At 51.3% G+C, this 17,980-nt stretch overlaps 1 protein-coding gene across 3 annotated transcripts; it reads left to right on the forward strand.

The window, feature by feature from the left end:
- Positions 1–459: 459 nt before the first annotated feature.
- LOC137360353 (3 beta-hydroxysteroid dehydrogenase type 7-like) lies at positions 460–11,952 on the forward strand. Of its 3 annotated transcripts, none has more exons than XM_068025801.1 (7): positions 460–554; positions 1,695–1,916; positions 3,173–3,328; positions 3,791–3,899; positions 4,647–4,746; positions 5,148–5,310; positions 5,697–11,952. In XM_068025801.1, exons 2-7 carry the CDS (start codon positions 1,760–1,762, stop codon positions 6,128–6,130), a joined length of 1,119 nt encoding a protein of 372 aa, XP_067881902.1. In that variant the 5' UTR covers positions 460–554; positions 1,695–1,759; the 3' UTR covers positions 6,131–11,952. The 3 variants fall into 3 exon arrangements, with proteins under 3 accessions (XP_067881902.1, XP_067881903.1, XP_067881904.1); XM_068025802.1 differs by having other exon boundaries at positions 498–521; XM_068025803.1 differs by lacking the exon at positions 460–554 and adding an exon at positions 898–917.
- The last annotated feature ends 6,028 nt before the right edge of the window (positions 11,953–17,980 follow it).

A 17,980-nucleotide genomic window follows, 5' to 3' on the forward strand; every position in this document is an offset into this window, starting at 1 on the left:
GGGAAAAGTTTAGGGGGGATATGCGTGGAAAGTTCTTTACGCAGAGGGTGGTGGGTGCCTGGAACGCTTTGCCAGCGGAGGTGGCAGACACGGGCACGATAGCGTCTTTTAAGATGTATCTAGACAGATACATGAATGGGCAGGAAGAAGAGAGATACAGACCCTTAGAAAATAGGCGACAGGTTTAGATAGAGGATCTGGATCGGCGCAGGCTTGGAGGGCCGAAGGGCCTGTTCCTGTGCTGTAATTTTCTTTGTTCTTTGTTCTTTGTTCTAACTGTTTAGTGTCACAACAGCTGACTGTTATTTCTCACTTAGTACAGGGACAGTGAAGATAGGAACCTTATCTAACAGTCATTTATCTGTGTCAGAGAGAAAAACATTAGCAAGACACGGAAAATGTGAAATCAAGTGATGACAGCAAGATGAAGATTAAACTGCAGACCAGCAATGTACGGAGAAACAGTTAAAAGGGTGTTTCATCCCTCTGTCAGTACTGAGGGAGTGCCGCGCTGTCGGAGGGTCAGTACTGAGGGAGCGCCGCACTGTCGGAGGGTCAGTACTGAGGGAGCTCCGCACTGTCGGAGGGTCATTATTGAGGGAGCTCCGCACTGTCGGAGGGTCAGTACTGAGGGAGCTCCGCACTGTCGGAGGGTCAGTACTGAGGGAGCTCCGCACTGTCGGAGGGTCAGTACTGAGGGAGTGCTGCATTGTCGGAGGGTCAGTACTGAGGGAGTGCTGCACTGTCGGAGGGTCAGTACTGAGGGAGTGCTGCACTGTCGGAGGGTCAGCACTGAGGGAGTGCCGCACTGTCAGAGGGTCAGTACTGAGGGAGCTCCGCACTGTCGGAGGATCAGTACTGAGGGAGTGCTGCACTGTCGGAGGGTCAGGACTGAGGGAGCTCCGCACTGTCGGAGGGTCAGTACTGAGGGAGTGCTGCACTGTCGGAGGGTCAGTACTGAGGGAGTGCTGCACTGTTGGAGGGTCAGTACTGAGGGAGTGCCGCACTGTCGGAGGGTCAGTACTGAGGGAGTGCTGCACTGTCGGAGGGTCAGTTCTGAGGGAGTGCCGCATTGTCCCTTTCTGTCTCTCTCTCACTCTCTGTCACTCTCCCACTCTCTTTCTCTCTCTCTCTGTCTCTCTCTTTCTCTCTCTCTCTCTCACACTCTCTTTCTCTCTCTCTGTCTCGATCTCTGTGACTCTCTCTCTCTTTCCCACTTTCTTTCTTTCTCTCTGTCTCTCACTCTGGGTCTCTCTGTCTCTCTGTGTGCCTCTCTCTGCCTGTCTGTCTCTCTGTGTCTCTCCCTTTCTCTCTCTCTCTCTCTCTGCCCCTCTGTGTCTCTGTCTCCCCCTGTTACTCTCTCTCTTTCCCCTTCTTTCTCTGTCTCTCTCTCTGTCTCTCTTTGTGTCTGTCTCTCACTGTCTGTCTGCCCACCTTTCTCTCCCTCTCTCTGTCTCTCACTCTCCCTGACTCCCTCTGTATCTTTCTATTTCTGTCTCTTTCTCTCCTTGTCTCACTCCCTCTCTCCTTTTCTCTCTGTCTCCCTCTCTGTCTGTCTCTCTGTCTCTGTCTGTTTGTCTCTGTGTCTCCCTCTTTCTCTGTGTCTCCCACTGTCTCTCAGTGCCACACAGGAGCGGACCATTCCCTCTTTCCCGCTGCGTGTACTGAGAGACTGTTTGAAACATTTCTTTCAGCTTGAAACCAACATTAAATACCAGAGGGACTGCGGACAGCTCACCTCTACACAGACACAGCGGAGATGTCCGGGACTGCGGGACAGGTCTACCTGGTCACTGGGGGATGTGGCTTTCTCGGCAAACACCTGGTGAGAATGTTGGCGGAGAGTGGAGAGGGCATCTCCGAGATTCGTGTCTTCAATCTGCGCCCGGACAGAGAGATAGAGACTCTGAGCACGGGTAAGGAGAAAGACTTTTGGGATTGGGGATTGATACAGGGATATGGGGAGAGAGCGGGGCAGTGGGATTAGTTTGGGGATTGATACAGGGATATTGGGAGAGAGAGCGGGGCAGTGGGATTAGTTTGGGGATTGATACAGGGATATGGGGAGAGAGAGCGGGGCAGTGGGATTAGTTTGGGGATTGATACAGGGATATTGGGAGAGAGAGCGGGGGCAGTGGGATTAGTTTGGGGATTGATACAGGGATATGGGGAGAGAGAGCGGGGCAGTGGGATTAGTTTGGGGATTGATACAGGGATATTGGGAGAGAGCGGGGCAGTGGGATTAGTTTGGGGATTGATACAGGGATATTGGGAGAGAGCGGGGCAGTGGGATTAGTTTGGGGATTGATACAGGGATATGGGGAGAGAGAGCGGGGCAGTGGGATTAGTTTGGGGATTGATACAGGGATATTGGGAGAGAGCGGGGCAGTGGGATTAGTTTGGGGATTGATACAGGGATATTGGGAGAGAGCGGGGCAGTGGGATTAGTTTGGGGATTGATACAGGGATATTGGGAGAGAGCGGGGCAATGGGATTAGTTTGGGGATTGATACAGGGATATTGGGAGAGAGAGCGGGGGCAGTGGGATTAGTTTGCGATGGATGGAGCTTCCATCAACACACTGTGTGAAATTATTCTTTAAAATTGACCAATATCCCTTTTCTCTCTGTTTCTCACTCTCTTTTCTCTCTCCCTCTCTGTCTCTCACTCTCTGTTCCTTGCTCCCTCTCTGTTGCTGATCTCGCTCTGTCTCGCCCACCCGTCTCTCCGTCTCTGTTTCTCTCTCTCTCTTTCTCTCTCACTCTCGCTCTCTCTCTCTCTCTCTCTGTCTTTCTCTCACTCTCGCTCTGTCTCTCTCTCTCTCCCTTTATCTCTCTCTCTCTGTCTCTTTGTGTGTGTCTCTCTCGCTCGCTCTGTCTCGCTCGCTCTCTCTCTTAATCTCTCTCTCTCTGTCTCTCTCTCTCTCTCTGTCTCTCTTGGTCTCCCTCTGCCTCACTCTCTGTCTCTCTGTTTGTCTCTCACTCTGTCTCTCTCTCTGCCTCCTTCACTCTCTCACTCTGTCACTCTCTGTCACTTCTCTTGTCTCTCTGTCCCTGTCTCTGTCCCTGTCTCCCTCTGGCTCTCTGGCTCTTCCTCTCTCTGTCTCTTTCTTTCCCTCTTTCTGTGGGTGTCTCTCTCTCCCTCTCTCTGTGTCTCTCTCTCCTGTATTTAGACTCAGTGACCGTGACTATGGTGCAGGGTGACCTCACTGACCGTGAGCAGTTGTTCCGAGCCTCGGAGGGTGTTGATGTCATCATTCACGTGGCCGGGATTGTTGACGTGTTCGGTCGGCTTCCCGAAGCCACTTTGGAGAAGGTGAATGTCGAAGGTGAGTCCTGGAGAGGCCCGAGGAGGGAATGATGATGCCCAGCATGTGGCGCTATGAATGTGATGCCCAGTCTGTGACGCCCCGCGTGTGTCACCTAGTCAGTGACGCCCTGTATTTGTCACCCAGACAGTGACGACCCGCGTGTGTCACCTAGTAAGTGACGCCCCTACTTGTGTCACCTAGCCTTTGATGCACCCCATCAATGTAACACCCCGCGCGTGTTGTCCTGCCTGTGACGCCCCACGTGTGGCGCCCAGCACATGATGCGGGGTAGCCGACCCCAGCATGTGGACAGCCAATCCCGGAGGCCCGGAGCGCGACTGTCGACAGATCCACGTGGGGCCGGTGCAGCCAGGCAGTCGACCAGCCGGAATCAAACCTTTGGGGAAACGGAGCGATGTCGCGGCTGATTGCCCGGCCGCCCGGCCGTTCTCACGCATCGCGTACCGCTCTCTTCCGCAGGGACGCGCCACGTCATTGAGGCTTGCGTGAGGAATGGCATCCAATCCTGTGTCTTCACCAGTTCCATGGAGGTCGTGGGTCCGAACATCAAAGGGCAGCCATTTTACAGGTACATCAGGGCGGGAATCAAGAAGAAAGAGTTGCAAGGCAGTGTGGGAAGAAGGATGTGCATTTCTATAGCATCAGGCACATCCTCACAGTGTCCCGAGGTGTGTAAAAACCAATGAAGTACTCTGTGAAATATACTCGTCGCTGTCATACAGGCAGCCAGTTTGTGCACAGCAAGATCCCAGGAGCAGCAATGTCCCCGAGAGGGCAGGCAGGGCTCTCAGCCTACTGTCACATCTGAAAGACTGCGCCTCTGACAGTGCGGAGCTCCCTCAGTACTGACCCTCCAACATTGCGGCACTCCCTCAGTACTGACCCTCCGACAGTGCGGCACTCCCTCAGCACTGACCCTCCGACAGTGCAGTGCTCCCTCAGTACTGACCCTCCAACAGTGCGGCACTCCCTCAGTACTGACCCTCCAACAGGGCGGCACTCCCTCAGTACTGACCCTCCAACAGTGCGGCACTCCCTCAGTACTGACCCTCCGACAGTGCGGCACTCCCTCAGTACTGACCCTCCGACAGTGCGGTGCTCCCTCAGTACTGACCCTCCGACAGTGCGGCACTCCCTCAGTACTGATCCTCCAACAGGGTATCGAGGGATATGGGAAAGAGAGCGTGCAAGTGGAGTTGAGACAGGAGGTCAGCCGGGGTGATATTGAATGGGGGAGCAAGGCTCGAGGGGCCGAACAGCCTGCTCCTGTTCCCCTTCCTTGTGGTCTTAAGTTGTTCTGTTTTGACCCCCGTAGAGGTAACGAGGAAACCAGTTACAACACCTTCCACTCGAATGCCTACGCAAGGTCAAAGGCAAAAGCCGAGGAACTCATCCTCAAAGCCAATGGGATGGAGGTGAGAAATTTCAACGTGGCACAGCAAGAGTCCACGGGATCCTCGCCTCTTCTTTAAAACTTTGGGAGAGGGTGGGGCGGGGTCTGTCCCTCTTGCCAACCGCCTGAGGGGGTAGGTGTGGGGGGCACGCCCTGGAGTTTCCAGGAATGACAGACACCGAGGCATCAGGAATATGGGGAGCGGGAATGACTGTGTATTTGGCCGGATGGGATGGGCAGTCTTCAGGGATACGTCCTGCCGGAATTGGCAGCCGGCGGGAGGGCGGGGGGTAGAGGTGTGGGTGGTGGCTGGAGGGAGGGAATGGCTTGAGTTGGAAAAGCCTGAGCTAGGCCCCAAAAGGGCCCCGCCAATGGACGGATGCGGCCTGACTAAGAGACTTTCCCGGATTCTTTCCCCCGCAGGTGACCGGCGGGAAGACTCTGCACACCTGTGCCCTCAGGCCCATGGGGATCTACGGCGAGAGCTGCCCCTTGCTGAGGATGTCTTACGAGCGAGCCCAACGCCGGGGCGGGCGCATGTTCCGCTTAACGCCTGGCACGGTTCAAATCGGGGAAGTCTATGTCGGTGAGTCCAAGGGACGGATGGCGGGAGCACTCGTGGGCACTGTGGGTTCTGGAGCTCTTTTAGTCCCCTTCAGTTCTGAACACGCACACGCACACTCACTCACACACTCTCACAAACACAGACACGCAACCCCACCCACTCTCACATGCACACACACACATACACAGAGTGGGTGACATCCCCCTGTCCCTGCCACTAGCACTGTGGGCTGTGTCCATTTAATGATGCCGTTCCCTGGATAGGGAATGGGTGACAGTCCCCCTACTGTTCCTAAAGGACAGATAGAATGGAGGGGAAACAGGTTCGAGGGGCTGAACGGCCTCCTCCTCAGTGGTCGGACGTGGACAGGGGGAATTTGTTGATTTGTTTTCTGCTCCCCACTCTAGGGAACGTGGCGTGGATGCATTTGCTAGCCGCCAGATCCCTTCAGGAGAAGCCGGGAGTACTTGGAGGGCAAGCCTACTACTGCTATGATGACTCACCGGACAAAAGCCACCTGGATTTCACCATGGAGCTTCTGGGGCCTTGCGGGGTGCGGCTGGTCGGCCAGGAGAGGCCGGTGCTGCCCTTTGCCCTCGTCTACATGCTAGCTTGCCTGGCAGAGCTGATCCAATACGTTCTCCGCCCCTTCTACACCTTCAACCTATTCTTCAATCGTTCCATCCTGACTCTCACCACGTCCACCTTCACCGTGCAGACAGACAAGGCCGCCCGGCACTTTGGCTACCGCCCACTGTTCTCCTGGGAAGAAGCGAGAGGGCGCACCGTCCGCTGGCTACAATCCCTGACGCCACTGGCCATGAAGTCGGGACGCCACTGAGGGTGTCGAACCAGTATTTGTATTAATCCACTCCGTGTTTTATATCAGACGCTCCCTGTCCCGATCCACTCCATGTTTTAGATCAGACTCTCTCTGTATTAATCCACTCCGTGTTTTATATCAGACGCTCCCTGTCCCGAACCACTCCGTGTTTTAGATCAGACTCTCTCTATATCGATCCAGTCCGTGTTTTAGATCAGATTCACTCAGTACTGATCCTCTCCGTGTTTTAGATCAGATGCTTGCATTACCAATCCGCTCTGTGTTTTACTTATTTCATTTTATTTAGAGATACAGCACTGAAACAGGCCCTTTGGCCCACCGAGTCTGTGCCGACCAAGAACCACCCATTTATGCTAACCCTACAGTAATCCCATATTCCCTACCACCTACCTACACTAGGAGCAATTTATAATGGCCAATTTACCTATCACCTGCAAGTATTTGGCATGTGGGAGGAAACCGGAGCACCCGGCGAAAACCCACACGGTCACAGGGAGAACTTGCAAACTCTGCACAGGCAGTACCCAGAATTGAACCCTGGGTCCCTGGAGATGAGAGGCTGCAGTGCTAACCACTGCGCCACTGTGCCGCCCTAGATCAGACGCTCCCTGTCCCGATCCACTCCATGTTTTAGATCAGACTCTCTCTGTGCACCAATCTGCTCCCTGTTTTATATCAGACTCTCTCTGTACTGATCCGCTCTGTGTTTTATATCAGACTCTCTGCATCGATCCGCTCCGTGTTTTACATCAGACTCTCTCTGCACCGATCCGCTCTGTGTTTTATATCAGACTCTCTCTGTGTACCAATCTGCTCCCTGTTTTATATCAGACTCTCTCTGCACCGATCCGCTCCGTGTTTTATATCAGACTCTCTCTGTGTACCAATCTGCTCCGTGTTTTATATCAGACTCTCTCTGCACTGATCCGCTCCGTGTTTTATATCAGACTCTCTCTGTACCAATCCGCTCCGTGTTTTATATCAGACTCTCTCTGTACCAACCCACTCCAAGGCTTAGATCAGACCCTTTCTGTACCGATCTGCTCCGTGTTTTATATCAGACTCTCCCTGTACCGACCCGCTCCGTGTTTTATATTGGACTCTCTCTGTGTACCAATCTGCTCCGTGTTTTATATCAGACTCTCACTGTACCGATCCGCACTATGGTTTATATCAGACTCTCTCTGTACTGATCCGCTCCATGTTTTATATCAGACTCTCCCTGTACTGCTCCGTTCCGTGTTTTATATCAGACTCTCTCTGTACCGATCTGCTCCGTGCTTTATATCAGACTCTCTCAGTACCGATCCGCTCCGTGTTTTATATCAGACCCTCTCTGTACCGACTCGCTCCGGGGTTTCGATCAGACTCACTCTGTACCGATCCGCTCCATGTTTTATATCACTCTCTCTGTACTGATCCGCTCCATGTTTTATATCAGACTCTCTCTGTACTGCTCCGTTCCGTGTTTTATATCAGACTCTCTCTGTACCGATCTGCTCCGTGCTTTATATCAGACTCTCTCAGTACCGATACACTATTCCATTTTCATCCATATGTCTATCCAATGACCACTTAAATGCCCTTAAAGTTGGCGAGTCTACTACTGTTGCAGGCAGGCCGTTCCACGCCCCTACTACTCTCTGTGTAAAGAAACTACCTCTGACATCTGTCCTATATCTATCACCCCTCAACTTAAAGCTATGTCCCCTCGTGTTTGCCATCACCATCCGAGGAAAAAGACACTCACTATCCACCCTATCTAACCCTCTGATTATCTTATATGTCTCTATTAAGTCACCTCTCCTCCTCCTTCTCTCTAACGAAAACAACCTCAAGTCCCTCAGCCTTTCCTCGTAAGACCTTCCCTCCATACCAGGCAACATCCTAGTAAATCTCCTCTGCACCCTTTCCAAAGCTTCCACATCCTTCCTATAATGCGGTGACCAGAACTGCACGCAATACTCCAGGTGCGGCCGCACCAGAGTTTTGTACAGCTGCAGCATGACCTCGTGCCTCCGAAACTCGATCCCCCTACTAATAAAAGCTAACACACCATATGCCTTCTTAACAGCCCTATTAACCTGGGTGGCAACTTTCAGGGATTTATGTAACTGGACACCAAGATCTCTCTGTTCATCTACACTACCAAGAATCTTCCCATTAGCCCAGTACTCTGCATTCCTGTTACTCCTTCCAAAGTGAATCACCTCACACTTTTCCGCATTAAACTCCATTTGCCATCTCTCAGCCCAGCTCTGCAGCCTATCTATGTCCCTCTGTAACCTACAACATCCTTCGGCACTATCCACAACTCCACCGACCTTCGTGTCATCCGCAAATTTACTAACCCACCCTTCTACACCCTCTTCCAGGTCATTTATAAAAATGACAAACAGCAGTGGCCCCAAAACAGATCCTTGCGGTACACCACTAGTAACTAAACTCCAGGATGAACATTTGCCATCAACCACCACCCTCTGTCTTCTTTCAGCTAGCCAATTTCTGATCCAAAGCTCTAAATCACCTTCAACCCCATACTTCCGTATTTTCTTCAATAGCCTGCCGTGGGGAACCTTATCAAACGCCTTACTGAAATCCATATACACCACATCCACTGCTTTACCCTCATCCACCTGTTTGGTCACCTTCTCGAAAAACTCAATAAGGTTTGTGAGGCACGACCTACCCTTCACAAAACCGTGCTGACTATCTCTAATGAACTTATTCTTTTCAAGATGATTATAAATCCTGTCTCTTATAACCTTTTCCAACATTTTACCCACAACTGAAGTAAGGCTCACAGGTCTATAATTACCAGGGCTGTCTCTACTCCCCTTCTTGAACAAGGGGACAACATTTGCTATCCTCCAGTCTTCCGGCACTATTCCTGTCGACAATGACGACATAAAGATCAAGGACAAAGGCTCTGCAATCTCCTCCCTAGCTTCCCAGCGAATCCTAGGATAAATCCCATCTGGCCCAGGGGACTTATCTATTTTCACACTTTCCAAAATTGCTAACACCTCCTCCTTGTGAACCTCAATCCCATCTAGCCTAATAGCCTGTATCTCAGTATTCTCCTCGACAACATTTTCTTTCTCTACTGTAAATACTGACGCAAAATATTCACTAACGCTTCCCCTATCTCCTCCGATTCCACACACAACTTCCCACTACTATCCTTGATTGGCCCTAATCTAACTCTAGTCATTCTTTTATTCCTGATATACCTATAGAAAGCCTTAGGGTTTTCCCTGATCCTATCCGCCAATGACTTCTCGTGTCCTCTCCTTGCTCTTCTTAGCTCTCCCTTTAGATCCTTCCTGGCTAGCTTGTAACTCTCAAGCGCCCTAACTGAGCCTTCACGTCTCATCCGAACATAAGCCTTCTTCTTCCTCTTGACAAGCTCTTCAACTTCTTTAGTAAACCACGGCTCCCTCGCTCGACAACTTCCTCCCTGCCTCACAGGTACATACTTATCAAGGACACGCAGTAGCTGCTCCCTGAATAAGCTCCACATTTTGATTGTGCCCATCCCCTGCAGTTTCCTTCCCCATCCTACGCATCCTAAATATTGCCTAATCGCATCATAATTTCCTTTCCCCCAGTTATAATTCTTGCCCAGCTGTATATGCCTGTCCCTGCCCATCGCTAAGGTAAACCTAACCGAATTGTGATCACTATCACCAAAGTGCTCACCTACATCTAAATCTAACACCTGGCCGGGTTCATTTCCCAGTACCAAATCCAATGTGGCATCGCCCCTGGTTGGCCTGTCTACATACTGTGTCAGAAAACCCTCCTGCACACACTGGACAAAAACTGACCCATCTAAATTACTCGAACTATAGTATTTCCAGTCAATATTTGGAAAGTTAAAGTCCCCCAGAACAACTACCCTGATACTCTCGCTCCTGTCGAGAATCATCTTCGCTATCCTTTCCTCTACATCTTTGGAACTATTCGGAGGTCTATAAAAGACTCCCAACAGGGTGACCTCACCTCTCCTGTTTCTAACCTCGGCCCATACTACCCATGTTGCTTAGGACAACCGACAATGTGGTGGGTATAACATTGCAGTTTGTGGGATCGTACTGTGTGATAACTAGCTCTGTTGACGTGCACAAGGTATTTTTCTGAATCAATCTTTATTCAAGTGAGGCACAAGAGATGAAATGCTGTGAAACGATGCAAATTGTGACACCCGATCCCAGAGGGGGAAAGGACAGTGCATCTAACACTCTGTAACACCCGATCCCAGAGGGGGAAAGGACAGTGTATCTAACGCACTGTAACACCCGATCACAGAGGGGGAAAGGACAGTGTATCTAATGCACTGTAACACCCGATCACAGAGGGGGAAAGGACAGTGTATCTAACACACTGTGACACCCGATCCCAGAGGGGGAAAGGACAGTGTATCTAACACACTGTGACACCCGATCCCAGAGGGGGAAAGGACAGTGTATCTAACGCACTGTAACACCCGATCACAGAGGGGGAAAGGACAGTGTATCTAACGCACTGTAACACCCGATCACAGAGGGGGAAAGGACAGTGTATCTAACACACTGTGACACCCGATCCCAGAGGGGGAAAGGACAGTGTATCTAACACACTGTGACACCCGATCCCAGAGGGGGAAAGGACAGTGTATCTAACGCACTGTAACACCCGATCACAGAGGGGGAAAGGACAGTGTATCTAACGCACTGTAACACCCGATCCCAGAGGGGGAAAGGACAGTGTATCTAACACACTGTGATACCCGATCCCAGAGGGGGAAAGGACAGTGTATCTAACGCACTGTGACACCCGAACCCAGAGGGGGAAAGGACAGTGTATCAAACGCACTGTAACACCCGATCACAGAGGGGGAAAGGACAGTGTATCAAACGCACTGTAACACCCGATCACAGAGGGGGAAAGGACAGTGTATCTAACGCACTGTGACACCCAGTCCCAGAGGGGGAAAGGACAGTGTATCTAACACACTGTGACACCCGGTCCCAGAGGGGAAAGGACAGTGTATCTAACGCACTGTGACACCCGGTCCCAGAGGGGGAAAGGACAGTGTATCTAAAGCACTGTGTCAACCGGTCCCAGAGTGGGGTAAGGACAGTGTATCTAACGCAAGTGGGATCGGAATTCCTCCCCGTCCCCAACTGGAATTTTAAAGGGGACTTTGTGGAGTATGGGGAGTGACACAGGATAACTGCCAACATGTTAAGTAATTGTTTCAACTAACCGGCCCCAGATCACAGCAGACATTCCTGTCAGGACAGGAGAGAAACCATTGCCGTGTATGTCAGCTTTGGAGCCTGGAATACCTCACCTTGGTGGAATTCATAGTTCTCGGTCAAGGTAATAACATCAGCACTGAGTGAATCTGTCTGGACCAGGCAGGTAACAGAGGAAAGAGATTCAAAGATGCTTGGCACTGCAGCCAAGAAGGAGGCTCAGGAACGGTCAACGGGGGCTCATGGACCGAAAACTCTCAGCAGAAGTACCAAGCGCGTGGAGGACTGTTAACACGTCAGCCACATCCGTGTGACAACCACATCCTGGGAGGGTTTGGGGGGTTTTGAATTGAGTGAGTTTGGGGCAGAAAGGTGGGGTTTTTGCCTGTGGTTTTTCGAAAAGGTTTATTTTATGAGTCGTGACGAATTGTGTGTTTTGATGGGAGCCGAGGTGAAATTGTGGACGGATATAAATCGGACTGACCAATCAATGTCTCGCGTGCAGCCCTTTAAATTAGCTTAGACGTCTTTGTATCAGGGTGTTAGGAGGGTTTTAATAAACAGGTTTGTGGTTCAGTCCAGCCAAGTGTCTGTGTAATTTCTCCTTTATAAAATACTAAAGTCAAGATGCATGAGTAAAGGGGGAAAGGGGAGGGGGAACCTCTTACAGATTGGTGTCTCTCAGTCCTCTCTCTCTCAGGGTGATATCTGTACACTGACTGGTGTCTCTCAGTCCCTCTCTCTCAGGGTGATATCTGTACACTGACTGGTGTCTCTCAGTCCCCTCTCTCTCAGGGTGATATCTGTACACTGACTGGTGTCTCTCAGTCCCCTCTCTCTCAGGGTGATATCTGTACACTGACTGGTGTCTCTCAGTCCCCTCTCTCTCAGGGTGATATCTGCACACTGACTGGTGTCTCTCAGTCCCCTCTCTCTCAGGGTGATATCTGCACACTGACTGGTGTCTCTCAGTCCCCTCTCTCTCAGGGTGATATCTGTACACTGACTGGTGTCTCTCAGTCCCCTCTCTCTCAGGGTGATATCTGTACACTGACTGGTGTCTCTCAGTCCCCTCTCTCTCAGGGTGATATCTGTACACTGACTGGTGTCTCTCAGTCCCCTCTCTCTCAGGGTGATATCTGTACACTGACTGGTGTCTCTCAGTCCCCTCTCTCTCAGGGTGATATCTGTACACTGACTGGTCTCTCTCAGTCCCCTCTCTCTCAGGGTGATATATGTACACTGACTGGTGTCTCTCAGTCCCCTTTCTCTCAGGGAGATATCTGTACACTGACTGGTGTCTCTCACTCCCCTCTCTCTCAGGGAGATATCTGTACACTGACTGGTGTCTCTCAGTCCCCTTTCTCTCAGGGTGATATCTGTACACTGACTGGTGTCTCTCAGTCCCTCTCTCTCAGGGTGATATCTGTACACTGACTAGTGTCTCTCAGTCCCCTCTCTCTCAGGGTGATATCTGTACACTGACTGGTGTCTCTCAGTTCCTCTCTCTCAGGGTGATATCTGTACACTGACTAGTGTCTCTCAGTCCCCTCTCTCTCAGGGTGATATCTGTACACTGACTGGTGTCTCTCAGTCTCTCTCTCTCAGGGTGATATCTGTACACTGACTGGTGTCTCTCAGTCTCTCTCTCTCAGGGTGATATCTGTACACTGACTGGTGTCTCTCAGTCCCCTCTCTCTCAGGGAGATATCTGTACACTGACTGGTGTCTCTCAGTCCCTCTCTCTCAGGGTGATATCTGTACATTGACTGGTGTCTCTCAGCCCCTCTCTCTCAGGGAGATATCTGTACACTGACTGGTGTCTCTCAGTCCCTCTCTCTCAGGGTGATATCTGTACACTGACTGGTGTCTCTCAGTCCCTCTCTCTCAGGGTGATATCTGTGCACTGACTGGTGTCTCTCAGTCCCTCTCTCTCAGGGAGATATCTGTACACTGACTGGTGTCTCTCAGTCCCCTCTCTCTCAGGGTGATATCTGTACACTGACTGGTGTCTCTCAGTCCCTCTCTCTCAGGGAGATATCTGTACACTGACTGGTGTCTCTCAGTCCCTCTCTCTCAGGGTGATATCTGTACACTGACTGGTGTCTCTCAGTCCCCTCTCTCTCAGGGTGATATCTGTACACTGACTGGTGTCTCTCAGTCCCCTCTCTCTCAGGGTGATATCTGTACACTGACTGGTGTCTCTCAGTCCCCTCTCTCTCAGGGTGATATCTGTACACTGACTGGTCTCTCTCAGTCCCCTCTCTCTCAGGGTGATATCTGTACACTGACTGGTGTCTCTCAGTCCCCTTTCTCTCAGGGAGATATCTGTACACTGACTGGTGTCTCTCACTCCCCTCTCTCTCAGGGAGATATCTGTACACTGACTGGTGTCTCTCAGTCCCCTTTCTCTCAGGGTGATATCTGTACACTGACTGGTGTCTCTCAGTCCCTCTCTCTCAGGGTGATATCTGTACACTGACTAGCGTCTCTCAGTCCCCTCTCTCTCAGGGTGATATCTGTACACTGACTGGTGTCTCTCAGTTCCTCTCTCTCAGGGTGATATCTGTACACTGACTAGTGTCTCTCAGTCCCCTCTCTCTCAGGGTGATATCTCTACACTGACTGGTGTCTCTCAGTCCCCTCTTTCTCAGGGTGATATCTGTACACTGACTGGTGTCTCTCAGTCCCCTCTCTCTCAGGGTGATATCTCTACACTGACTGGTGTCTCTCAGTCCCCTCTCTCTCAGGGTGATATCTGTACACTGACTGGTGTCTCTCAGTCCCCTCTCTCTCAGGGTGATATCTGTACACTGACTGGTGTCTCTCAGTCCCCTCTCTCTCAGGGTGATATCTGTACACTGACTGGTGTCTCTCAGTCCCTCTCTCTCAGGGTGATATCTGTACACTGACTAGCGTCTCTCAGTCCCCTCTCTCTCAGGGTGATATCTGTACACTGACTGTGTCTCTCAGTTCCCTCTCTCTCAGGGTGATATCTGTACACTGACTAGTGTCTCTCAGTCCCCTCTCTCTCAGGGTGATATCTCTACACTGACTGGTGTCTCTCAGTCCCCTCTCTCTCAGGGTGATATCTCTACACTGACTGGTGTCTCTCAGTCCCCTCTCTCTCAGGGTGATATCTGTACACTGACTGGTGTCTCTCAGTCCCCTCTCTCTCAGGGTGATATCTGTACACTGACTAGTGTCTCTCAGTCCCTTCTCTCTCGGGGTGATATCCCTCATTTCCAGTTTTCCATCACCATTTAACAGTCTGAATTTGGATTCTGGTGTCGCTGAGCCAAACAGCACAGAAGACCATTCATCCCATCGTCCCTGTGCTGGCCCTTTGGTCGAGCTTTTCAGTTAATCCCACTCCCCCCTGATCTTTCCCCGTATCCCTGCAAATTTTTCCCCTTTCGAGTATTTCTCCGATTCCCCTTTTGAAAGTTACCGTTGCATCTGTTGCCACGAGCCTTTCAGGCAGCGTGTTCTAGATCACAACAAAGCGCTGCGTGAAAAAATATTTCCTTGGGTCGCCCCTGGTCCTTTAGCCGATCGCCGTCAATGTGTTTTCCTCCGCTTCCGCACCCTTCCGCCGACTGGCAACAGTTATTCCTTATTTCCTCCATCCAGACCCTGTCTGATCGCGAACGTCCCAATTAAATCTCCTCTTAACCTGCTCTGCTCGAAGGAGCTCCACGTTTCCTCTTCTCTCTCTCTGCCCCTGCGACTGACGCCCCTCATTCTACCCAACAGTCTGGTCCGTCTGCTCACCACTGACTGGACGTCCACCGAGCGTACGATGAACTGCAACACAGTTACCCCAGCTGATGTCCCAAGGAGGATCGGTGAGGGTAGTGCAGTGGACGTGGGATACATGGAGTTTAGGAAGGCACTTGCCAGGGTCCCGTCTGGCGGACTGGTCAGTAAAATCAAAGCCCATGGGATACAGGGGAACGTGACAGGTTGGATCCAGAATTGGCTCAGGGCCAGGAAACAAAGGGCAGCAGTTCGATGGGCCTGTTTGCGAACGGAAAGCTGCTTCCCGTGGCGTTCCGCAGGGCTCAGTGTTGGGTCCCTGGCTGTTTGTGGTATATATTAACAACTCGGACTTCAAAGTGGGAGGCACGTTTGCGAAATTTGCAGATGACACAAAAATTGGCCGTGTAGTTGAGAGTGAAGAGGATAGCTGCAGACTCCAGAATAATATCAATGGTTTGGTCGAGTGGGCGGTAGAGTGGCAAATGGAATTCAATCCAGAGAAGTGTGAGGTAATGCATTTGGGGAGGGCAAATAAAGCGAGGGAATACACAATAAACAGGAGGGTATTGAGAGGGGTCGAGGAAGTGAGAGACCTTCGAGTGCATGTCCACAGGTCCCTGAAGGTGGCAGGACAGGTAGATAGAGTGGTGAAGAAGGCATATGGAACACTTTCCTTTATTGGCCGAGGTATAGAATACAAAAGCAGGGATGTGATGCTGGAACTGTGTAAAACACTGGTTAGACCACAGCTGGAGTATTGCGTACAGTTCTGGGTCACCACGTTACAGGAAGGACATCATTGCTCTGGAGAGAGTACAGAGGAGATTTACAAGAGTGTTGCCAGGGCTCGAAAGTTACAGCGATGAGGAAAGATTGGATCGGCTCGGGTTGTTTTCCTTAGCACAGAGGAGGCTGAGGGGTGACTTAATAGAGGTGTACAAAATTATGAAGGGGCCGAGATCGAGTGGACAGGAAGGACCTGTTTTCCCCAGCGGAGAGGTCAATTACCAGGGGACACAGATTTAAGGTAGAAGGATTAGAGGGCACTTGAGGAAAATCTTTTTCACCAAGAGGGTGGTGGGTGTCTGGAATTCACTGACAGGATCGGTGGTGGAGGCAGAGACCCTCAACTCATTTAAAAGTTACCTGGACATGCAGCTGAAGTGCTGGAACCGGCACGGCGACAGACCCGGTGCTGGAAGGTGGGTTTAGATCGGGAGGCTTGTTATTTCTCAGCCAGCACGGACGTGATGGGCTGAATGGGCTCCTCCTGTGCCGTAACTTGTCAATGGTTGTCCAACGAGTCTGTTGCACGCCGCTTTGGAGCCGCGGATTCCCTTCAAGAGCCTAAAACGGACTGGTCCTGCCACTTTCGAGGATTGAGGCGCGTGGAACGGCGAAGCTGCGATTGCCAGGCAGTTGCTGTAACCCTGCCGAGCCCCCCTTCTCTCTCTCTCCCCCCCTCCTCAAACACTGCCACAATCTTATGCATGCACCAAGTCAGGGAAAGCAGCACCACTGGGTAACCAGACCCGAAGAACACTGGGATTCAATTTGTAGTGCGTTCGCATTGAAAAATAGGGAAGTCATGTTAAACTTGTATCCAACCTCAGTTAGACCACACTCGGAGCACTGTGTACAGTTCCGGTCTCCATATCCCTTGGTTAGACCACACTCGGAGCACTGTGTACAGTTCTGGTCTCCATATCCCTCGGTTAGACCACACTCGGAGCACTGTGCACAGTTCCGGTCTCCATATCCCTCGGTTACACCACACTCGGAGCACTGTGTACAGTTCTGGTCTCCATATCCCTCGGTTACACCACACTCTGAGCACTGTGTACAGTTCCGGTCTCTATATCCCTCGGTTAGACCACACTCGGAGCACTGTGTACAGTTCTGGTCTCTATATCCCTCGGTTAGACCACACTCGGAGCACTGTGCACAGTTCCGGTCTCCATATCCCTCGGTTAGACCACACTCGGAGCACTGTGTACAGTTCTGGTCTCTATATCCCTCGGTTAGACCACACTCGGAGCACTGTGCACAGTTCCGGTCTCCATATCCCTCGGTTAGACCACACTCGGAGCACTGTGCACAGTTCCGGTCTCCATATCCCTCGGTTAGACCACACTCGGAGCACTGTGTACAGTTCCGGTCTCCATATCCCTCGGTTAGACCACACTTGGAGCACTGTGCACAGTTCCAGTCTCCATATCCCTCGGTTAGACCACACTCGGAGCACTGTGTACAGTTCTGGTCTCCATATCCCTCGGTTAGACCACACTGGGAGCACTGTGCACAGTTCTGGTCTCTATATCCCTCGGTTAGACCACACTCGGAGCACTGTGTACAGTTCCGGTCTCCATATCCCTCGGTTAGACCACACTCGGAGCACTGTGTACAGTTCCAGTCTCCATATCCCTCGGTTAGACCACACTCGGAGCACTGTGTACAGTTCCGGTCTCCATATCCCTCGGTTAGACCACACTCGGAGCACCGTGCACAGTTCCGGTCTCCATATCCCTCGGTTAGACCACACTTGGAGCGCCGTGCACAGTTCCGGTCTCCATATCCCTCGGTTAGACCACACTTGGAGCAATGTGCACAGTTCCGGTCTGCATATCCCTCGGTTAGACCACACTGCGAAGGGAACTCTGCGTTTTCTTTTTGTTATTTTACTCCAAACTTTATTTCTGCTCAGTGTCGTAGCATCAAAAAAGTCAACATTGGTTCAAACCCCCCCCCACCCCAGGAAAAAAAACAATTCTGTACAGATCTTAATTAAGAAATCAAAATGAGGAACATATTTACATAGCAAACAACTTGTTTCTACAAGAAA

The sequence above is a fragment of the Heterodontus francisci genome, unplaced genomic scaffold (assembly GCF_036365525.1).
Source record: "Heterodontus francisci isolate sHetFra1 unplaced genomic scaffold, sHetFra1.hap1 HAP1_SCAFFOLD_1027, whole genome shotgun sequence".
In the NCBI taxonomy this organism is placed as follows: domain Eukaryota; kingdom Metazoa; phylum Chordata; class Chondrichthyes; order Heterodontiformes; family Heterodontidae; genus Heterodontus; species Heterodontus francisci.

Excerpts from the sequence above, each read along its gene's own strand:
- LOC137360353 (XM_068025801.1), top strand. The coding sequence starts at position 1,760 with ATGTCCGGGACTGCGGGACAGGTCTACCTGGTCACTGGGGGATGTGGC. Across the intron at positions 3,329-3,790 it reads GGAGAAGGTGAATGTCGAAG|GGACGCGCCACGTCATTGAG; the intron begins GTGAGTCCTGGA and ends TCTCTTCCGCAG. Across the intron at positions 5,311-5,696 it reads AATCGGGGAAGTCTATGTCG|GGAACGTGGCGTGGATGCAT; the intron begins GTGAGTCCAAGG and ends TCCCCACTCTAG.